This window comes from Sceloporus occidentalis, unplaced genomic scaffold (genome assembly GCF_023333645.1).
Source record: "Sceloporus occidentalis isolate IW3139 unplaced genomic scaffold, rSceOcc1.0.p SCAF_5, whole genome shotgun sequence".
NCBI classification, from domain to species: Eukaryota; Metazoa; Chordata; class Lepidosauria; order Squamata; family Phrynosomatidae; genus Sceloporus; species Sceloporus occidentalis.
The window spans coordinates 3,645,605-3,669,069 of NW_028316985.1; the positions used below are offsets into that span (position 1 = coordinate 3,645,605).

Below are 23,465 nucleotides of genomic sequence, written 5' to 3' on the forward strand. Positions count from 1 at the left end.
GAAAGGGTTGAAGCATGAGGCGCAGCAGCAGTACATGGCAGGCCTCCAAATCTCTGGCAGCCGTTTCAAGGAGCTGAATGACCGGCTGATAAATCTGGCCAGCATTTTTCTAGATGACTTTGATGTGGCTCACTTCAATGCTCTCCACACCTTCCTTCAAAGATGTTGGAACCAAAGGGTTCAGGGGGAAGATCTCTGGTGGTTTAGCTATAGGCTTTAGAGATAATCCTGTCATTGGAGTTTCTAGAGTCTAGACCAGGGGTAGGCAACCTTTTTGAGCCGGGGGCCAGAGGCAAAAAATAAATAATTAAATAATTTTTCTTTTAAAAATTAAATAAATAAATAAATAAACCGGGACAAATGTAGGACAAAAATTTCAAATGGAGGACACTTTTTAAAAAAATGGAGGACATAAGAAAAAAATTGTTGATTTTTTCAAAAATGTTAATATAAATGCATGTTTCTGAGGCTTCTATAGACAATTGCCCCCCTTGCCCCTCGCACGAGAGGCCAAAGGCCCCAGCAGCAATCAGCGGCAGGACCAGGCTGGGGCCGGTCCCAAGGCCTCGCCGGGCCGGATTCGGCCCGCGGGCCATAGGTTGCCTACCCCTGGTCTAGACATTACTAAAGGAACAGCTGTTGGCAGCATTGGGAATTAACATTACTAGTTTAAGAACCTGTGTCTTGGGGGGGGGGGAGCTCTTTAGGAGATCTTCGAACAGATGAAGAACTCTTGGATCCAGTTAACCAAGGAGTTTTGCATGAAGGAAGCCATGTTATGGGTTCACCTACACAATTGATTCCCAAAATCTCGTCCTCCACATATTTTGGACTTCAGCCTCAGCCATCTTGGTCAATGGTCTGGGACACTGGGAGATAAAGTCAAAAACACCTGGGAGGCCAGAGTTTGGGAATCACTGATAGAAGTAAGGCAATCTGACACTATTTTAACTGTCGTGGCTCCATCCAACAGAGTCTTGGGGTTTGTAGTTTTGCGAGGCACCAGCGCTCCTTTGCAGAGAAGGCTAAAGACCTTGTAAAACTACAAATCCAAGAATTCCATAGGATGGAGCTAAGGCGCTTAAAGAGATGTCCAACTGCATTATTTCTGCAGCATAAATGCACCCTATAAGTGAAATTACTCTTTATATTCTCCAAATGGAAAAAACCTGGTACCTTCTCTGCCATCCCCTGGTATTTCCATGGAACGTGTGTAGAAAAACCTCCTCCTGGATTCCACCCATCAACTTCTACGGTCACTTCTGACTTTTGTAAACTCCAGCCATTTTGTGGGATTTCCTTCTGAGCTTTGGGATGAATTAACTTTTTGGAGGGCGAGAAAATGCAAAATACACTAAATTAGAACACAGTACCCTGTACCCAGCACTCATAGCTATTACTTCTCTATCTCTAGCCTTTTTTTATTGCCAATAAAATAAAACATCATTACGTTTTTACCAACAAGTTCCCCGTGTAAGTGTACTTTACTTTGTCTTTTGCAAGTCAACCTTATCTTGTTGCCTGAACAGGAAGTGGAATTTTGGGGTCTATCAGGTTCCGGAAATACAGAGGAAGGCAATCTGGTTCATCTTCACCCAATAGGTGACATGATAAAAACAGAGATGTTTGGCTCTCTGTGTCATCCTTAGGGTCAAACAAGATGGGACACCATGCAGCCATCAACTGTAGTTGCATCTACACTGCAGAATTAATGCATGTCCACACTGCTTTAACTGCCACGGCTCCATCGTATGGAATCCTGGGATTTGTCATTTGTCATAGCACCAGAGCTCTCTGCGATATCTCACAAAACTACAAATCCCAGGATTCCATAGCACTGAACCATGGCAATTAAAGTATTGTCAAACTGTATTATTTCTGTAGTGCAGATGCAGCCCTGGAGTCCTAGCGTAACACTCAAACCACCATAACACTCTGTCTGGAAATTCCTATTTTTCATGACTGTGAAAGGCATAGAAGCCGATCCCCTTCTTTAATTCTACTGTTTCCTTTTGCTGTTTTTCCTTTTCTTTTTACATGGCTTTAATTATCTGAAACAGTTGCCTATTTTTGCTTTTACTGTATTTCGTTGATATTCTTATATAGTGTTTGGAGAATAAATGAAATTTCTTCTTGTCCCACATCCTATTCAATTTTCTATACTCAGTGGTCCCTTCTAAGGGCTAATTGGAAGGAACTTCCACTTGCCTCCTGACCATCTGCACCTGTGCAAGACAGGGATGAGGCTCAGCCACTAATCTGACAGAGTTCCACCTCCCTTTGGGCCAAATCCCTGTAGAAAGCAAGAAGATCATCCTGACAAGGGGGTTTCATCCCTATATTTTGCAGGTGGTTAAATAGGTATGTTCAGGTAGTTGAGTATATATGTTCAGCACTTCCCCTGCCAACCTTTTTGGCTGGGACAGTTCCATTTCTCGGAGAGTTCTGATGCTCCGGAGATCTGAGAGCCGTTTTGCAGAGAATTCCCCTGGAACAAAACCCCAAGGATGTAAAAGTGAGGAGAAGGGATTGAGGTGGGGAGGCTGAAATGGATTGCTGTGCCTCAAACCCAGGGAGAAATCTGGGATGCGTTGAGCCAATAGTTTGTCCTTGAGTGGGGAAGGGGGCCAAGGATATGTTATCGGATCTCATGGCATCATGGTGATAGGAAAGAATCTCAGGGTGAGAGCACTGTCTTGAAAATGCATATACAGGTATACCTCAGTTAGAATCATAGAAACAGAGTTGGAAGAGCCTAAGAAAACGTTATAAAATTTAAGGAGTCACTGTAAGTCAACAGGTGATTTGAAGGTACACAAGGATGCATATACAGCATAAATAACTTAAAGACACCAGATCTCATCTGATCATGGAAGCTAAGCAGAGTCAGCCCTGGTTAGTACTTGGATGGAAGTTCACCAATGAATACCAGGTGTTGGAGGCTTTATTTCAGAGGAAAGAACTGAAAAAACCACCTCTGAGGACTCTGTGCCTAAGAAAACCCTATGATAAGGCAACCGGTGACTTGAAGGCACAGACACACACATATAAATATATACGATTCTGAAACAAGGAGAAACTAGTTAGAAATTTTTAATTTACTGCTAATAAGGCAAAAGTAAAATAGCACAGTTGTCGTTTCACGAAGGAGAATGTCACATTTTTGTAACTACAATAATTAAGCAGTTTTTTCATTACAGGGTGTGAGGGGTTAGTAAAAGGCAGAGGAATTACATGTAGTTTGTGAACTGGAACTCCCAGTAGCTCTCACCAAAACAGACAAAGTAAAGGAATGTTGGGTGTTGGAGTTAATGCCATCTAGAGAGCTGCATCATTCCAACCTTGGTGTAGTTCAAATGGTAGGCCCTACTCTGTTGTAGGTGTTGAGTGACAATGAAGTTACCCTTTCTCACTATGCATAACACTATAATTCCACTCCTATGACTGCATTTTATGGAAGGCTGGGCTTTATAGTTTTGTAAGGTACTAGAGCTCTCTGGAAGAGAAATCTGAGTGCCTCTCCTTAAAGTGCAAGTGGCAAGAATAAATGGCATTAACAACAGGTGTAACTATAGGCTGGACCATGTTGTTCACCACCTAGCTCAGGTCTTGCAAAGCTGTGGAACCTTTGATGGAATCAATCTATTTGCCATGTTGTCCCAGTTCCCTTTCCTTCCTCCCATTTCCCCCCTTAGTTTTCAGTTTATTTCAATTCCTGCAAACTGATGGTGCATCTGCACTGTAGAAATATATGAAATCCTTAGATTTCACAGCTTTGCAACACCTGAGCTAGGTTGAAGTTTTACGAGGTCTTCAGACATCTCTGTACGATGGACCCATGACAGTTAAATGTTGTCCAACTGCTTTATTTCTATAGTGTAGATGCACTCTATGTTCAAAGCACATAAGTAGCACAGTTAACTCAGCAGGCTGGGAAGGAAAGGAGAGGACTGTCCTTCCCAGTCAGCTCAGGCAAAAGTAAATGCTGTAGCCTGTTCTATCTTGTCTGTTTTTCCTTATTAATAACTTTTGCCATCTTGGCCATGCTCTCCTGTTGCTTGGCCACATCTGTCCTAGTTTTCATCTGTGAAATGTTGCAAGGTATGTGAAAACTCACTCTGGTCTTGTGACATATTAGAAGTCTTTGCAAAGGTACACTTGACCCTCCACATTTGCGGCTTTGATTTTTGTTCATTTGATTCTGGGCAGATTTGATATGTTCTCTCTTGGAATCTCTAGGTCCTCCAGCACAACTTTACAAGACGTTGAGTTGTTCTGAAGAACCTAGAAGTTCCTGGAGAAAATACCTCTCTAGCATTTGTAGGTCCCCCAGCATCATTTTGATCTGGCAGATTTTGACCATAGAGATGTACTGGAGGACCTGAAGATTCCTAGAGAGGTGGTCTCTCATGTAAAAAGAATAGGATTTTTTTTTGGTGGTTTTTCCATATTCACCCCTAACCCCAGCGAATGTGGAGGGATCACAGTATTATGCATCTCTGAGTTTAGGTTTTCTTCTCTGTGTTTCTTTCCTTTGCAGCACAGGGGCATTACTTAAGAACCTCTTGACCCTGCAGTGCCATTTCACCTGGAACTTTGCCTTTGAAGACCCTGTAGATGTGGAATTTCTCCTGAAACATTTGACTCACCTAGTGGAACACACACCTTACCATAATCATGGCACCTATAGGGCCATGAAGGCCTTCCTCTACCATCTGCAAAAACACTACACTGAGGCTCTCAGAAGTCTCCAAGAAGCAGAGGTACTCATAAAAGACCAGTGCCAAGTCCTGGTGATTTATGGAAACTACGCCTGGATTTATTACCACTTAGCCAATTACTCCAAGGTGGAGAAGTATCTCCATAAAATTCGTGGAATCTGCCAGTCCCTGGGGAGTCCTCATCCATACTCAGTTATGACCCCTGAAATCCTGGCTCAGAAAGGCTGGTCCTTCTTGGCTTCAGGATTCCAGAATGGAGAAGAAGCCATTGCTTGCTTCCAGAGGGCCCTAAGAGAACTCCCAATCAACCAAGAATTCGAAGCAGGTCTAGCCACTGCTTTTTATGCTTCCTGGGAACAAGCTGGAATTGTTTGCAGGTGGGACAAGTCCAAGGAGTTTCTGGAAGAGCTGGTCTCCGTGCAACCTCAAAACTGGGAATTAAAAATGTACTTGGCCAGTCTGCTTCTGCATCAAGACAAGGAGAGGGTCAAAGGTCTCCTGGAGGAGGTGGTCCACAACAGTTGTAGCCCAGACATCCTGAGAAAGGTTGCCCATTTGTGCGTGTGTGCGCAGCCACGACAGCTGACCCCAGCCATTTCTGCTCTGAAGATGGCCATCAGGCTCAACTCCAGCTATCGTCTCCTGTACTATGACCTTGGCTTATGCTACAAGTTGCAGATGGAGGAAGCCTCCCCAGATGACAGAGCAATAGCACTGGGGTCTGCAACCAACTGTTTCCTACTGGCTGTGGAAATGGGCGCTCTCTTTATAGACCCCAGGTTGGAGCTGGCTAAAATCTATGGAGAAAGAGGCCCAGATCACGAAGAAGCCGTTTATCTGCACCTGATGGAGGAGTTGCCAAATGTTAGCATGCGATGCAAGCAGGCCATCTATCTCCACTGGGGAGACTTCCTCCTCCAGAAGAAAGGACTGAAGCACCAGGCCCTGGAGATGTACAAGACAGGCGTCAAAATCTCAGGCGGCCACTTCACGGAGAGGGACCAGCTGGAAAGGCATCTGATGGACCTCATGAAGATATTCCAGGAAGACTCAGAACTGGATTGCGTTGACACCATCTACAGCTTATTTCAAACCACGGGGTATCAAGGTCCAGATACACACCAAAGTTGTCCATGGTGGCATAACCACTGAGTTTGGAGTTGAAGGAGTACAAATGAGATTTCTGGAGTCTGGAATTACAGAAGAAAAAGTAAAGGGAAAAAATCATAGTTGGAGGGGAACTTATTTGGTTAGGGGACATTCCTTGGAGATCTCTTCGTCCCTGTTGGACTCCATGAGCCCATTCACACTGTGCAATTATAGCACTATTACTTCACTTTTACTGCCCTATGGAATCCCTAGGTTTGTAGTTTGTTGAGGCACTAGAGCAGTGATTCCCAAACTTTGGTTTCCAGATGTTTTTCACTTCATCTCCCAGAATTCCTGACTGTTGACCAGGCTGGCAAGGGCTTCTGGGAAGTGAAGTCCAGAATAGCTGGAAAACCAAATTATGGAAACCATTGCACTAGAGGAACACTCTAGCTAAGAATTCAAAATGCCCTGTCCCTAAATTGGAGGTTCCAGGACAGCACAGGATAAAACCACAACAGTTAAAATGGAATAACAGCCCTGTGATTGTGTTGTGTCAATAGGCCCATGCTTTTATTCAATGTGTTGGAGAATTTGCATCAGAAAGTCTCATTTTTAGTAAAGTTCCAGCAAATAAAAGTTCATGATTCTCTTGCTCCTTCTCTCTTTTAAGAGTGAATTTTTTGGAGACAAGGACCACAACCCTGTATGATCCTGTACGATTCAGCATAGTGTAATAATTCCACAGATAGGACTAAGGTACAGCTGGCTATTTGCCAAAGCCCATACCTACTACAGCACGTCTACGCTGTACGCGGACTCGAGATCACGCGTACGGCAAGCCCTAATGTTGAATGGGGTGCACAGAGATGCACCTCACACGGAATTTGCCTTACATGAGGAGGTCCGGAACAGATCTCATGCATAAGACGAGGGCCCACTGCATAGAGTTTCTACCACAGCTTTTCCATGTTTGGTCAGAGCAATAGATAGGAGAAGCATCTGGCTATGTCCTTGTAGCCAGATACAAAATGATTACCCCTCCACTGAGGTTCTCCAGAGAAGATGTAATCCTTTTGCATCTGGTTACACAGACATTACCAGACGCTTCTCCAATCCTCCACTATTCTCAGCAAGTACAGAATGGCTGTGGAGGGGAGACTGCAGCAACTCCATGGTAAATCCAGGTGAGCTTTGGTTGGTGAGGAGGGAGAAAGGAAGTATCAGCTTCCATATTGACTTATAGCGGGAGCCCTTGGTATCTGCTGAGGTTTGGTTGCAGGAATTTATATAATAATAATAATAATAATAATAATAATAATATAAATTTGGAGTTTATAGAGTTTAAAATATTTCAAAGGCATGGAGGCTTGAATCCATGGATACGAAGGGCTGATTGTACACAGGTGTGCCACTAACCACATGCCAGAAACTGAAGCTGCTCTTCCCGAAATTACACACTGACACGAATTTTATAATGTTTTATTAATTTATTAAAATATTTCTATCCTGCTCTGTATTGTGGCATGCTGACCGCATCCCGGCCAGCCTACTTGTTGCCTTCGGAGAGGTGGACCAGATCCTTCCCAGGATCTTCAGCTTCTGGGAGTCCCAGTCTGCCTGCAGAAAGGTGCGATGGATGGTACACTTAACACCAGAAGGCAAACTAAGCACTCTCCTAGAAATGTCCTGCCAAGTCTACTGTATATCTTGGCAGAATCCTGGATCTAGAACGTCAGCATGTGCTCTCCCCACCACAACCATTAAAACTATTCCTCCATGGCAGAAAGAGGGTTGTACTGGATGGCCCTTGTGGTCTCTTCCAACTCTATGATTCTAGTTATTTCATTTATAACCTCATTTTTCTCCTGGTATGGGACCCAAAGCAGCTAACAAATAACTAAAAACAACAATTCAATTAACATCTTGCTTTACAAAATTTTAAAAGCCTTGACAAACAACAGTTCTGCTAAGTACTGATTAAAAACAGACATAGCTATCTGGAACACCAATATGCAATGTATCAGTGTGGAAAGGGATCTTGTTGTAGCATCCTTGAGACTCGCTGTGCAAAAGAAGTTGTAGCATAAGCTTTCATAGATTTTGTCAGCTTCGTTCCAAGTCTACAAAAGCTTATGTATGCTACAACTTCTTTTGCATGGTTGGTCTCAAAGGTGTGACAAGAGCCCTTTTCAAATGGGCCCCTGTCACACCTTTGAGGCCAACTATGCAAAAGAAGCTATAGGATAAGATTGCATAGGACCAGGGTCCAAATAATCCAGTTTAAGACTGCTTTAAATGCCCTGCCTCACTGCTAGGGAATCTTGGGAATTGTAGTTTATCCTAGCACCAGAGGTCTTTGACAGAAGGCTAAATGTCTCACAATACAGTTCCCAGAATTCCCTAGCATTGAGCCAGGGCAGTTAAAGCAGTCTCAAACTGGATTATTTCTGTAGTGTGTTTTGGACTCAAGTCTACAAAATACATATACTTCAACTTCTTTTGCACAGTATGTCTCAAGGGTGCTACAACAAGTTCCCTTTGCATTCTTGACAAGATATACACACATTAAAACAATCCCCATTTAAAATTCACAATTTAAAAATCATCTGCTGGAAGAGACTGGTCTTTAATACTGTTTTGAATCTGGAAAGTATATTCAGCTGTCAAGTCATTCCAGTGTCTAGGGGCAGCTGGAGAAAATGTCCTCAGGGGAATAGTTGTCAATCTAGTCCTGGCTGAATGGAGTAAATGTCCTTTAAAGGTTTTTGGCAGGCTGCCCCAAAGACTACAAACCCTGGGATTATTGATTTTGGGAGATTTTTTTTCAAATTTTCTTTAAAGATACTTTTGTTGGTTGTGTGAATAATCAATGCGAATAGACCCAGGATAAAATTTTGCATGCCTTGCATGTGCTTCGAATGCATCCACATCATCGACCCCCTTAGATACAATACAGATACGTTGCATTAGTTCACAAAGCTAAAATCATCCAAAAGTTTTCATAGGCAGGATATAAACCGCCATATAGTACGTATTGTATACGTACTAGGGTTAGGAAGGGGTGGTGCTTCCGCACCCCCCTAACCCTAGTACGTATACAATACATACAAGATGGCGGCGCCCCTTCCACATGGGCGCCGCCATCTTTACGTACTGGACGCATAGCGTCCAGACGTGTCGCGGCGCCTATGATGTCGCGAATGCGCCAGAGGCGCCTCGCAACGTCATCAGTGCGCCGCAAAAAGAAGCTCCGAAATGGAGCTTCTTTTTTGCTCCGCGCGGGAGCCGCGCGGTTTGGCTACTGCAGCTCCCGCGCGGAGCAAATGGCGACGGCAGGGGAACGCCACAAAGCGGCGGTTTGTATCCCGCCATAGGCTCAGTTTTATCCCAAAAGCTAATCGTCATCTTTACAGAATTTTCTCCTTAAAATCGATGCTTTAAAGGAAAAGCAAGTACCTTTTCAGAAATGTATAGTACAGTATCACCTAATAAAAAAATCAATCAAATAATCAAATACAAATCAGGTCTGTTAGGTACAAGTCCTAGCTCTTTGAATAAGACACCTCTTATTATTTGCATAGTCGGTCTAACAAAAACAACTGTCTGAATAACCACCCAGTTTTCAACAGAGAAAAATTCATTTCCCTTGTCTGTTCTCAGCCTTTCTTTCTTTCTCCAGCTTCAAAGTGTAAAGGTAATGCAAGCAGTCATTAATAGGAGAGTTAACTCTTCCATACCCCTAAACAGCTGTTAACATTTAGCCAGGATGCCAACAAAGATTCCAAAACCCATCTGCCTGGTAGCAAAAGCCAACTACAGCCCCCCAAATCCCCAGAAGACTGAAATGCAGGTCATGTCCTGGAAAAGGAGGACATCTGGTCACCCTGAAGGGAAGGCTTCTTTCCCCCCACAAGAGGAGATGATGCAGCACTTGAAGAAATGTTAAAAAACACAGCTTGGTATACAACACTTTATTGTTGTTATTGGCGCGTTACAGACCGCCCGTTTGGGGCGGCCTGTAACCGGCCCTTTCCCCGCCAGATTGGGGCCTCAACTGCCACAACGGCAGCCTCCGAGGCCCCGATCCGCCACTTTCCAGGCCGCGGGGAAGCTGCAAAAGGTTGCTTCCCTGTGGCCTGGAAAGGGGTGTCCTTGGGGCTTGAAGCCCCAAGGACAACCGGCGGCGGCAGGGAGGAGGAGAAAGGGGTCACTTGGCCCCTTTCTCCTCTGCATCGCTGGCACAGCCATGTAAAGGCTGCGCCCAGCAACGCAAAGCTGGAAGGAGCTCCGAAACGGAGCTTCTTCCGGGACCGCAGAAAGGGCACCCTTGCGCGGCCCCGTTTAGAGGTGGCACGGTCATGATGTAGTCATAGGGCACCGCCATTTTGTACGGACTCGGTCCGTACTACGGTTAGGGGCGTCAAGAAGTGACACCCCTTCCTAACCCTAGTACAGACCCAGTCCGTACTTTTATGCCCGTTTGTAACGGGTCATTGTTAACTGCCATCAAGTTGACTTCAAATTATGATGACCCCATGAATGAGAGACCTCCAGGTCACACCGTCATGAACTATCCAGCTCAGGTCTTGCAGATTCAGGGCTCATGGCTTCCTAGATTAAGTCTATCCATCTGTAATGCAGTCTTTCCCTTTTCCTGCTGCCGTCTACCTTTCTAAGCATTATTGTCTTTTCTATGGAGTCCATCCTTCTCATGATATGCCCAAAGTATGACAGAGAAGTTTATCACATGAAGGAGATTGGGAGTTTATCCAGTGAATATCCTGGAAAATTGCTTAATTACACAAAACAATTCCACACTACGTCACACAAAACCTGCCATTAAAGTGGTCACAAAGAAGCATTAACATGCATCTTTTTACTTTCGGGATTCCAGTGACAATGCACTTCTGATATCCCTTTATTTGCACAATTGCATTCCTGCAATTACTCACCATTTTCGCTTTATCTGTGGGGTGCTTTATATGCACTTTATTCTCTCTTTAATGCTGAAATTAGCCCCAGTGTGATAAACCAGAGACTCAGTTAGTCCTCTTGGCTTCCACAGAGAGTTCAGGCTTCATTTGCACATTTGACTTTTTAGTAGTATCTGCAAAAAGATCCTTTGGCTCCTAAAGAAGAGTGTAGCTATGGGGTGGGTGTGGGGGCAAAATGAGGACATTGCTCCCAGTAACAATTTTGCCTCCCAGTGACACTTTCCTCCAGTCCCCAAATTTCCAGCATTGCAGAGAATGAGACACTGAAAATGGCTCCCACCTAAAACTGTTTATATTTTCTAAACAGGCGGCCCTCAGTATCCACGGATTTCTTATCCACCGATTCAACCATCCATGAATTGAAAATATTTAAAAATATATACAAGTTCCAAAAAGCAAATCTTGATTTTGCCAAATTGTAAAAGGAACACCATTTTACTACACCACTGTATATAATGCCACTTGAGCATCCATGGATTTTGATATCCACTGGGAGTCCTGGAACCAAACCTCAGCAGATACCAAGGGCCATTGCAATGAAATAATATTAATAATGGGACTTGACATCCACAGATTTTGGTATCCATCCCTGGGTCATCCTGCCTGCTTTTCTAAATGCTAAACTGAACAAGTCACGCTCTCTCAGCCTCCAAAGAAGGCAAAGGCAAACCTCCTGTGAACAAATTTTGCCAAGAAAACCCTGTGATATGTTTGCCTTAGGGTCATTGGAAATGACTTGAAGGCACACAAGAACAACAAACTGAACTTTTAAGTCACCACAATGCTAGCAATTTGGGAAATGGCGGGATTCTTATTTCAGTTCAATAATTACAACCCTGAAAAAACTGCTCTGGGGTGCTTCCTAATGCCTACTTCATTTCAACTCCTGCTTCTTCTCTGGTTGCCAGCACCTGTGCAAACCAGGTGAGCCATCTTAAGTGATTATTTGCTGGCCTCCAGTCTCCCTTTAATTTGAAATCGAAATCAAAGTAGGAATCATTTTTTCTTCCTTGGGGTGTAAGAAGCACCAGCAAGCCTTGGATGGGCTTCTAGTCCCTTCCTTGCAAGTCGTTTCCAGGCTGGACAACTGGGGTCAGATTTAACTGAGAGCATTGGCGATTTGGAGATTCAGAGAAGCTGCTTTGCAGATAAATTTCGCTGGAAGCCTGAAGGATGGCAAAGTGAGGAGGAATAGCAAGGATGTGTGTCTGTTTGCTGGGTCCACATACTCTCCATCTGTCCCACTTTTGCAGGGACAATCCCGATTCATCCTCTGTCATCCCATTCTTTCAGCTACTTTTTAAGTGTCCCATTTTCTCTCCTCCTCCTCCTCCTCCTCCTCTTCCCACTTTCGTCCTTTGCCAGCTTTTACTTCAATGGCAGCAAATTGAGTTCAATGTGCAGAATTAGATTACTTTTGTAATTTAATTTTTATTATTTTCATTTTCAAAAAGCCCACAGTAACAACAGTTGTGTATCATTTACATAAGGTGGAAGTGATATTCTTTTTGACACAGAAAAAAAGATAACAATTCCCTTCTGTTTATTATCCTTTCCCGCTATTTCTTGGTTTCTTTTCTATGTCTCATCTAATCCCATTGGATATCTTTGTACTTGCAGATCCCCATATTACATGTCTCCTGCTTTTTTCCTGCTATATATTCAATGCTCTTACTGTATCTTGTTGCCTTTCGTCCTTTCCCCCCACAATTTTCTTAAGTGTTTTCTAGATGTGGCCACGTCTCTTTCCAATAATTTCTAACTTGGGGCCATTCTTCTCTGGCTTTTCTGGAAGATTTATTTTTCAGCCAAGGTGTCAATTAATGTAGCACTGTCATGTCTGCTAACTTTATAAGCCAGTCTCAATATGTAGGTACTTCTCCTACTTTCCATTTTTGAGCATACAGGGCGATTGCTGAGAAGTAGATTAGTTTGAACTAACTCAGGGGAGAACGGAAAGGAAAATGCAGAGGCTTGCCCTTCCCTGCAGGCTCAGGCCAAAGCAAACTGCTGCAACCTTTTGTGTGTTATTTCCCATTTGTCACCATGTCCACACTCTGATGTTGCTGGGCCACACGTGTCTTGCTTTTTATCTGTTAAACATTGCAAGGGCATGTGTGCAAACCACAGTTTTGTGCATCAATGTCCAATGAAGAGGAGAGGGGAGCTGGGGGGGGGGGAATGACAACCAGAATTCCCAATTAAAAGGAGAAAGGGGTCCACCACAAGGTAGATTTTGTGAAGGTTGGGGAGCCAAGGAAGCTAAGCCCTTTGTATCTGCAAATGGTTTTTAAAAAGGAAGAAATAGTCAGGATGTCACACAAAGGCGGGATACAAACCGCCGCTTTGTGGCGCTTCCCCGCCGCCGCCGTTTGCTCTGCGCGGGAGCTGCAGCAGTCAAACCGCGCGGCTCCCGCGCGGAGCAAAAAAGAAGCTCCATTTCGGAGCTTCTTCTTGCGGCGCCTCTATGACGTCGCGAGGCGCCTGGCGTGGACTCGCGACGTCATAGGCGCCGTGACACGTCTGGACGCTATGCGTCCAGTACGTAAAGATGGCGGCGCCCATGTGGAAGGGGCGCCGCCATCTTGTACGTATTGTATACGTACTAGGGTTAGGGGGTGCGGAAGCACCGCCCCTTCCTAACCCTAGTACGTATACAATACGTACTATATGGCGGTATGTATCCCACCAAAACTGATCCAGTGTGTATTTGTTTTTCTCCAGGACATCAGAAAACACTGGCAATAAAACTTTCTGCTTGGTATAAAATTTGGGTTGATGAAGTGTTGGGATAGTTTTGGATGTCAGCTCCCAGAATTCCTGACAATTCACCAAGATGGCTGGACTTTCTGGGAGTTGAAGTTAAAAACACCTGGAGGACCAAAGTTTGGGAACCACTCTTTTAGTGGCTGTCATAAAGGGTTTTCTAAGATTTGTGTGTGTGTTATGTGCCTTCAAGTCATGTTTGACTTATGGAGACCCTAAGGCCAACCTATTTTGGGGTTTTCTTGGTGAGATTTGTTCAGAGGGGGTTTGCCATTGCCATCTGAGGCTGAGAGAGTGGGTTTTTATGCTCTATCTGAGAATTGAACCCTGGTCTCCAGAGTCAGTGACCAAAACTCAGACTACTACACCAGGTCTAATTTTGATCTTTCCCTTCCATCCTTTCTTGCAGCAGACGAGTATTGCTGGAAAAGCTCCAGACCCTGCAATGCCATTTCACCTGGGACATTCAGATAGATACCATGATAGACGTGGAACTTTTCCTGGCGTACGTGACCCACCAAGTGAAACACACCTTTCACCATAACCGTGCCACCTACCTGGCCATGAAGGGCTTCTTACACTTCCTCCAAAGGCGTTACTCTGAGGCTCTCCAAACGTTCGAAGAAGCCGAAATAGTACTTTGGCAGGAACATCCGACCAACCATGCCAGGGAGGTTCTGACAACGTATGGGAACTATGCCTGGATTTACTACTACTTGACCAACTACCACAAGGTCAAGTTCTACCTGGACCGAATCCATGGATTCTGCCAATCCCTGGACAGCCCTCAGCCATATTCCATGATAATGGCAGAAAACCAAGCCCAGAAAGGCTGGTCTCTCCTTGTTGGGGGCTTCCGTACCGGAGAGCTGGCCTTGAGATGCTTCCAGGAGGCCCTCAGAGAAGACCGGTCTAATAAGGAATACTTAGCAGGCCTGGCAATCTCTCTTTACTACTCCTACAAACACACTGGGACAGAGATGTACATGGAAAAAGCCCAAGGACTGTTGGAACTGGTGGTTCTGAACCAACCTCAAAACTACGTGTTGAAAGTCTACTTGGCCAACCTGCTTGTCAGGAAGGACGAGAGGAGAACCTTGAGGCTCTTGGAGGAGGTGATCCAGAACAGCTTCAGCGCCGACGTCTTGAGAAAAGCGGCCCATTTGTATTCCTCAGAGCTGAAATGGATGTCCCGGGCCATTTCGGTTTTGGAAAGGGCTGTCACTCTGGATCCCAAGTACTATTTCTTGCACTATGAGCTTGGGAGCTGCTACAGGTATCAGATGGAGGTAGCGTCTCCCTCAGACCGAGAAGCTCTGCTGGAGTCGGCGATGGTCTGTTTCCAACGGGCTGCAGAAATTGATTCCTTGTTTGTCTATCCCAGGTTGGAACTGGCCAAAATCTATGGAGAAAAAAACCCTGCGTATGAGGAAGAGGTTTATCTCCAATTGCTAGAGGACTTGTCCCATGTCAACAAGACCTGCCAACATCTCATCCATCTCTACTGGGGGGATTTCCTTCTCCATAAGAAGGGACAGAAGGTGGAGGCCCAAGAAGCATACATGGCCGGTCTCAATCTCTTCCCTGAACCCGGGACAAGGAGAGAACAGGCGAAGATGCGGCTGAGGAAGCTGGCAGATAGGTTTGAGATGGTCTCTGAAAAGGAGCGAGCTGGTGCCATCTATGCCCTGCTTAAGGCAGAAGAACACCCAGAGTCCAATGCTCAGGAGGCCAGTGGTTCATAGTGGTGCTCAACTTGTAGTGGGACGTCCACACAGCACAGTTGCAGCACTTTGGTTCCACTTTTAACTGCCATGGTTGTCTGCTGTTGGGGCTTGTGGTTTGGCGAAGAAGCGCTAGAACACTCTGGTTGGCAATTCTGAGAGCCCTTTTGCTAAGCTACAGATCCCAGAATTGCATCAGACGTTGCCATGGTAGTTGAGGTGGAATTATAGCGCTATAATTGTGTAGTGTGAGAAAGGGCTGAGATATCTGATGGCAAAAATAATAAGAAAAGGAAGGATGGTGGGTTTGCAAGCATTTTTACTTTGTGAATGTGCCTTCATTTTTAGCGGGCAAACTTAGGGATCCTTTTAATGTCTTGTTTTTAACCTGCAGAAGCCTGTTTTATGTCAAGTTGCTCCCCTAGTAAAAGTGTCTGATGATTCTTTTCTGTCTCTCAATCCTTGGAGGTGTTGTTCCATCTGTGAGTCTCTCTTGTGGAAGTCTTGGGTGCATCTGTACTGTAGGAATAATGCAGCTTGACACCACTTTGACCGTTGTGGCGCCATCCAACAGAATCCCGAGATTTGTAGTTTGACAAGGCACCTGCACACTTTGTGAAACTGCCAATTTCAGGATTCCATAGGATGGAGCTACAGCTCTTAAAATGGCATCAACCCGCATTATTTCTACAGGTAGATGCACCCCTTGTGACTTGGATGCTTTCGTAACTCGATTCTGCTCGTAAGCATCTGACTCAAGAACAAACAATGTGTGATCCCTTAATGTTAGACTAAAATTCCCATGATCCCTGGCTGATATCTGCAGTGGTTGATGGGAGTTGTAATACTGGAGGGCCATACTTCCCATCCTGGTCCTAACCCATGGAAACCTTTGTCCCATGGTGGGATTTCTTCCCATCTTTGGGATAAATTGTTTTTTGATATAGACGAAAACCACAGGAACAATGCCGGCACAGCTTACCCACGGCTTTTTCTAAGTCTTTTGTTTCTTGCATTAAAAATGTGAAATAAAACTTTTTAAATAACAGGAATAGAAGCAGGTGTTCTTTTTAATTATGTGTATTTTCATTATTATTATTTTTAAAAAGCAAATTATTCCAAGTTCCTTTCTTGCACACTGGGATTCTGGGGGATCTCTAAGTATATGTCTTTCTACTTCAGGTTGCAGGAAATGGGTGGCTGAAACCACATATTCTCTAAGTGTCCTGATTTGGCAGGAATAATCCCAGTTAATCCTCTGCCTTCACACTTTCTCAGCTGCTTTTAAAATGTCCCAATTTCTCTCCTCTTCCTTCTACTTTCTCAGCCAGATTACTTCAGTTGCTGCAAATTGAATTCAAAGTACAAAAGTAGTTTGCACCAAATTAACTGGGGTTGGGCCATTTTTTCTGCTTTTGGTCTGGAGCCAGCGTGGTGTCGTGGTTTGAGCATTGAATTAGGACCCTAGAGACCAGAGTTCGAATCCCTGCTCAGCCATGGAAACCCACTGGGTGAGTCACATACTTGAGTGAAGTCACATACTCACCTTAGGTGAGTCATATACTCTCAACCTCAGAAAACCCCTTAATAGGTTTGCCTTAGGGTTGCCATAAGTCGACAGTGATTTAAAGGCTCAACAACAATGGTGATTCAGACTGCCTTGCAGGATGGTGGACTCCCTTTCTTTAGAGGGCTTTAAACAGGGGTTGAGGGGCACCTTTTGGGAGTGCTGTTGTTGCGTGCCTTCGCATAGTTTCTGACTTATGGGGACCCTAAGGTGAACCTTTAATGGGGTTTTCTTGGCAAGACTTGTTCAAAGGGGGTTTGCCATTGCCTTCCCCTGAGGCTGAGAGAATGTGACCTGCTCAAGGTGTTCCCATGGCCAAGCTGGGATTCAAACCCTGCTCTCCAGAGTCATCGTCCAGTGCTGAAACTAGTACACCATGCTGGCTCTGGGAGTGCTGTAGTTGTGTATTTTGGTTTATTAATTGAAAATACTTCTGTATCAACTCCCACCTCACAAGGACTCCCCAAAGCAATTAACAAATAGAAACAATTAAAACAGGGATAAAAACAAAAACATTAAAATACTCTTTAAATTAAAAAAAACCTTTTAGAACAAGCCTGAAATACAATTTTAAAAGAGTCAAAGTACATGTGAAAAGGATCTGAGAGTCCAAGTAGACCACAAGTTGAACATGAGTCAATGGTGTGATGCAGCATCTAAAAAAGCCAATGCGATTCTAGGCTGCATCAAGAGAAGCATAGTGTCTAGATCAAGGGAAGTATTAGTGACACTCTATTCTGCTCTGGTCAGGCCCCACCTGGAATAATCTTGTGTCCAGTTCTGGGCACCACAATTCACAAAGGATGTTGAGGGTTTTACAGTGAGGCTGGATAGCCACCTGCCACAGGGAGTGCTTTGAGTGTGTCTTCCTGCATGACAGAATAGGGTTCGACTGGAAGGCCCTTGGAGATCTCTTCCAATTCTAGGATTTTAGGAAAACACAGAAATTTCAGACACATAATGCCATGTGGAGCAGCACTGTTTTGGTTGCTTGCCAGAAGCTTAAAAGAGTTGTGGACCGCCTAACTTCCTTGGGCAGGGAATTTGAGTCAAGGCACTACTATAGAGAAGGCCACGTTGCATGTGTTGCCTTCACAAGATGATGGGATATGCAACAGAGGAATAAAGATGTCAGATTTCAAGTAAGAGGAGGCAGTCTTTCAAATATCCTGGCCCCAAGCTGCTTAGGGCTTTGTGGGTCAAAACCAGCACCTTGAATTGAGTTGGAAAATTGGAAGCCAGTGAACCTTTTGTAAGACCAGTGTCTAAAATGCACACCTGGCACCAGATGTTCTAACCACAAAGGAGGACGAGGAACCACAACATGTAGGACATTGAAGAAAAATGTAGGACACTAAAAGATTAAAATGCTAATAGAAATTCTACATATGTTTATTTACCACTATATTGCATCTTTGTTGTTGATGTTGTCGTCGTCCAACTTACAAGTTGTTTCTGACTTATGGCAGCCCTAAGGTGAACCTATCATGGGGTTTTCTTGGCAAGATTTGTTCAGAGGAGGTTTGCTCTTGCTTTCCCTTGAGGCTGAGAGAGTGTGACTAGCCCAAGGTATCCCAGTGGGTTTCATGGCCGAGCTGGAAATTGAACCCTGGTCTCCAGAGTCGCAGTCCACACTCAAATTGCTACACCACACCAGCTTTCCCATATTACATCTACTATATTTTATTATGTACTCAACCATCTTTTCCTGATGAACTTTGTCAAAATCACCTTGTTGGCTTGCAATATACTTACAGAGCAAAACAAACACTGAAAATTGTACTTTACTAGCAACAAACCCTTGACTGAATCTACATTTAAATGATTCATTCCATTTGTCGATTGTGCTGAAATTAAGGGGGGAAACCCTTTCAACGTTTGTACTGAGTCCTGAAGCAGCCCATTTCCTAAAACATTTGCTGTCCTTTTCCCCCTCTGAGAAACAAATGCACTCTGAACTCCGGGTGCAAATCTTGCCTACTGCTGCTCCTAGGAAAAAAAGAGCTTTAGAAGGACCCATCCTATTCTGCTATTTTCAGCAAGTACAGGCTGCCAAGCAGACAACTTTCTCAAAGAGGAACAGCAAACACTGCTACTCAATGGACTACTTAGTCATGCTCAAAATGGAGTATTTTTAAAATTTCTCCGGGACAGAAGGTTGAAATGTAGGGCAAAAAGGAGGGCCTCTGGTCATTCTGCATCAGGCTGGCTGCTGCATTTTGTACTCATTGCAGGTTCCAGACAATTTTCAAGGGCAGCCCATGTCATTGGGATTTCAACCTGGGTTTGCAAAGTCCCAGGCCAACTCTCTAACCCAGAGTTTCCTAAATTTTGGTCCTTGACATGTTTGGGATTTCAATTTCCAGAGGCCCCAGGGAGCCTAGCCAACAGTCAGGAATTCTGGGAGCTGAAGTCCAAAAGATCTGGAGAACCAGTTTGGGAACACTGTGCAATGTTCCATTTGCCCTTCCAGTCGATGGGATCTTACAAATTTCAGATGTTGTTGGATTGCAAGTCCCAGCATCTCTCACCAAAATAGCCAGTGGGGAGGGATGCTGGGACTCGTAGTCTCGGAACTTCTGAAGGCCCAGAGAATTCCCACCTGTGGTTTATATGAGCTCTCACTTGGCCTTTGGCTACCAGCACCTGTGCAAGCCAGGTGAGATACCTTGATACCTTTCAGACTCCTTTAAATGAGGCCTTTTTCAATGCAAGGATCATGCTGACTGCCAGCAAAGATCCCTTGCTTAGTCTTCTGTTGCAGGTCCTTTAGTGCGGACGGCTGGGGTCAATCCTGGGAGTTTTGGACTTAATTTCCTTGCAAGCTCAAAGGATGTCAAAGTAAGGATCAGTAAAGGGAAGAATGGGGGAACTGAACTGTTCTGATGTTTCAATGTACACAAATTATTATGGTATTGGACAGAAGACAAACATTTTGATGATGATTATTATACCACATGGCAGTGGTGGTGATTACTTCTATTACTTCTAATTATTATTATTATTTATTATTATTACTTCTATCCCAGTTTTCTTACAAAATTGGGACTCCAAATGTCTTACAGTTTGAAAGAACAATCCAGGTTGAGTCTGTCTTACCTGGAATTCCAAAATCTGAAATGCTCCAAAATCCAAATCCTTCTTCATGGGTGGCTCAGATAGTGACACCTTTGCTTTTGGATGTTTCAGTGTACATGAACTCTGTTTCATGCACAAAATTATGAAAAATATTGTCTATAAAATTACCTTCAGGCTATGGATATAAGGTGCATACGAAACATAAAGATGAATTTCGTATTGAGACTTGGGTCCCATCTCCTAGATATTATGGAAATACAAATACGCCATAATCTGAAAAATTCTAAAATACTTCTGGTCTCAAGTATTTGTGGATAAAGGAGACTCAACCTGTACAATTAAAAACATTTAAAAAGTGAACCTTAAAATAGCATCATCATCATCATCCTGCTTTTCTCCCAAGATTGGGACCCAAAGTGGCTTTAGAGTCTAAAAAACACAGTACAGTTAAAAATGTACAAAACTGACAATTAAAATGGTATTAAACTATTACCTACCTTTGACTTTTCCTTTCTGTTTTTCTTCCCTTTGCTATGCAAGAATATTGATGGCGACCCTTCAAACCCTGCAATGCCATTTCACCTGGGGCATTACATTTGACACTCTTCTGGACCTGGACTTTTTCCTGATATATTTGACTCAGAAAGCAAAATACACATCCTATGGAAATGGTAGCATCTACCTTGCCATGAAAGCTTTTCTATATTCTGCGCAGAGGCGTTATGCTGAAGCTTTAAGCAGTCTGTTACAAGCAGAGTTAGTTCTGAAGGTGGACCATCCAACTAACTTCGACCTCTACAGCCTGGTGACTTATGGCAATTATGCTTGGATTTATTACTACTTAGCCAATTTTCCCAAGGTGGAATTTTACCTGGCGGAAATCCGGAGAGTCTGCCAATCCCTGAAGAGTCCTCTGCTATACTCGGTCATGACTCCTGAAATTATGGGCCAAAAAGGGTGGTCCCTCCTGATCGGGGGCTCTCAGGCCAAAGTGGATGCCATGAGGTGCTTCCAAATGGCTTTGAGGGATGACCCATCCAACATGGAATTCAAGGGTGGTCTAGCCAGTTGTCTGTATACCTTACGGGAATCCTTTCAAACCACTGACTATCGGGATCAGGCCAAAACCCTGCTGGAAGAGGTCCTCCTGACCCAACCTGAGAACTACGAGGCCAAAGTATACCTGGCTAACCTGCTTCTGGATCAAGACGAGGAGAAAGCCAACGGTCACCTGGGGGACGTGGTCCAGAACTGCCTCTGCACCATTGTTCTAAGAGAGGCTGCCTTGCTGTGTATGCGCACAAAGCCGCAACGGGTATCCCAAGCCATTTCCATTTTGCAGAAGGCCATAAGCATTGAGCCCGATTTCCATTTCTTGTATTACGAACTTGGCATGTATTATAAGTATAATATGCTGCCGGAAGCATCACCTGAACAAAGGCCAGCAATGCTGGAGACTGCTAAGGAGAACTTCCAACACGCTGCCCAAGCCAATCTCCTCTTTGTGTTTCCCATCTTGGAATTAGCAAAAATCTACGGAGAGACGGTTCCCGCATATGAGGAAGAGATTTATCTGCGCTTGATGGACGAGCTCCCTACAATCAGCAAACCATTCCAGATAGCCATCTTTCTGTCCTGGGGAAACTTCCTTCTGTACAAGAAGGAACAGAAGTACAAAGCCATGGAGATGTTCATAGCAGGTCTCAGTATCCCAGGTGGCCGCTTGAAGGACAGGGACCAGTTGAAGAAGCAGCTGGTGAGACTGGCGACGATGTTCCAGGAAAACGCTGAAATGGATCGAGTTGACACTATCCACAGGTTCCTTGGAATGGTAGAAAGGCAGGAAGTTGATGCTCTGAGCACATCTGTCGTGGAACAGCTACAGGACTTGGAGGTGAAGGAGACCCTCTCTCATCCTTAGGATTTCTGCAGACCAAAGATACAGAAAGAACTGGTGGCCTTGGGCGAATAGCTCTTTGCTTGGAAACAGGCCTTCATTTTGGAGGTCTTGGATGTTTAGGTCCCATTGATGGTGTTGGCAGGGTTGTTTTTAACCTGGGCAAGCTATTTCTATGAGGATGTTCTTCATTTCCTGAAATAAAAGGTTTTAATTCATCCTGTTTCTTTCTCTCTCAAGTTGTCCTGGAGTATTGATTAAAGGCCCTTCCACAGCACACAGTTATGATGCTGTGATTACATTTTTAACTGCCATGGCAGCATCCAATAGACTTCTGAGCTCTGCAGTTCAGGGATTCTCAGACAGAGAGCTCTAGGGCCTCACCAAACTGCAGATCCCAGAATGTCACAGGATGTTGAGGAGGAGGAGGAGGAGGAGGAGGAGGAGGAGGAGGAGGAGGATGATGATGATTTCTCACATACCTCTCTCCATGGATCGAGGTGGGGAACAGCAACAGATTGATATACAACATACAAGATCAGTTAAAACATACAACTTCAATTTAAAAGAGCAAATACAGGTTAAAATATATATTTCAAAGACAAGTGCATATTAAAACAATCCACATTTAAAATTCATCATTTAAAATTAACCATTTAAAAATCATCTGGATAGGCCTGCTGGAAGAGGCTGGTCTTTAATGCTGTTTTAAACTCAGACAGTATATTTATCTGTTGAATCTCTCTTGGCAGGTCATTCCACAGTTTAGGGGCAGAAAAAGTCCTCTGGCTGACAGTTGCCAACTTAGGGCCATTACAGACCAGCCTGACAGGCCAGCATGTGGGCAGCGTTGGGGCATAGCGTTCTCACAACACATGCCCGACTCCACCCCCCCAGGATGGCATTGCGCCTCATGCCACTCCACACGGCGCATGGTGTCCAGATTACGCAGCACGAAAGGGGTGCCATATAGCTATGCTGCCCTTCCGAGGGCACAAAAAGGAGCCACGTTTTGCGGCTCTTTTTTGTGCCCTTAAAAGGCCAGATTGTGGCTGCAGCATGAGGTTGCCATGTCCCCAATCTGGCTAGGAAAGGGGCAATGTTCCTCCATCCCTTAGGGCCGGTCTGTTGATATAGGTAACCTGGACTGAAACCATGTAGGACTTTAAAGACAAAAATCAGCCTTAGCTGCAACCATGGGGTAATAATAATAATAATAATAATAATAATAATACGTTTTATTTATAGACCACTATTCCGCAATGATCATAGCAGTGTACAGTAAAAATTGCAATACAATACAATACAAAATACAAGGTGACAGTTAAAGGAGGGAGAAGTCTCGTCCTTCAGGCTGTCCCTGATGGAGCTGGGTCTGCCTGATCGCTCCCTCTGAGGCCAAGATGACAGTTAAAAGAGGGAGGAACCTCTTCCTTCAGGTATATTTGTGTGAATCCAGTGCTCCCCAAATATCTGCTTTTTCGCAGAAATGGGCTGAGGAGATTGTCTGTGTCCCTTCAAAATGATGAAGGGATGGTATGAGTGGGGCAAGACTCAAGAGAGTATCAGATGGGGATGGGAGTGAAGCGCATCACTCTTCCGTCCTTATCCCATTTGTGACCGTGA

General features: G+C 44.4%; 3 protein-coding genes across 3 annotated transcripts; all 3 read left to right on the plus strand.

The window, feature by feature from the left end:
• The first annotated feature begins 34 nt into the window (after window positions 1-34).
• Window positions 35-5,873, plus strand: LOC149311578 (interferon-induced protein with tetratricopeptide repeats 5-like). The gene is made up of 2 exons (XM_089526587.1): window positions 35-198; window positions 4,541-5,873. The coding sequence occupies exons 1-2, from the start codon at window positions 35-37 to the stop codon at window positions 5,871-5,873; spliced, it is 1,497 nt and encodes a 498-aa protein (XP_089382713.1).
• Window positions 5,874-6,953: 1,080 nt separating this feature from the next.
• On the plus strand, window positions 6,954-15,318 carry LOC149311579 (interferon-induced protein with tetratricopeptide repeats 5-like). Its single transcript, XM_089526589.1, has 2 exons — window positions 6,954-6,997; window positions 13,983-15,318. Exons 1-2 carry the CDS (start codon window positions 6,954-6,956, stop codon window positions 15,316-15,318), a joined length of 1,380 nt encoding a protein of 459 aa, XP_089382715.1.
• A 5,171-nt stretch (window positions 15,319-20,489) lies between these two features.
• On the plus strand, window positions 20,490-21,863 carry LOC149311580 (interferon-induced protein with tetratricopeptide repeats 5-like). The gene has a single exon (XM_089526590.1). It carries the CDS (start codon window positions 20,490-20,492, stop codon window positions 21,861-21,863), a length of 1,374 nt encoding a protein of 457 aa, XP_089382716.1.
• Window positions 21,864-23,465: the final 1,602 nt, after the last annotated feature.

Coding starts and splice junctions, on each gene's coding strand:
- LOC149311578 (XM_089526587.1), top strand. CDS start 35: ATGGCAGGCCTCCAAATCTCTGGCAGCCGTTTCAAGGAGCTGAATGAC. Junction 199..4,540: donor GTTCAGGGGGAAGATCTCTG/GTGGTTTAGCTA, acceptor TTTCCTTTGCAG/CACAGGGGCATTACTTAAGA.
- LOC149311579 (XM_089526589.1), top strand. CDS start 6,954: ATGGCTGTGGAGGGGAGACTGCAGCAACTCCATGGTAAATCCAG. Junction 6,998..13,982: donor CAACTCCATGGTAAATCCAG/GTGAGCTTTGGT, acceptor CCTTTCTTGCAG/CAGACGAGTATTGCTGGAAA.
- LOC149311580 (XM_089526590.1), top strand. CDS start 20,490: ATGGCGACCCTTCAAACCCTGCAATGCCATTTCACCTGGGGCATTACA.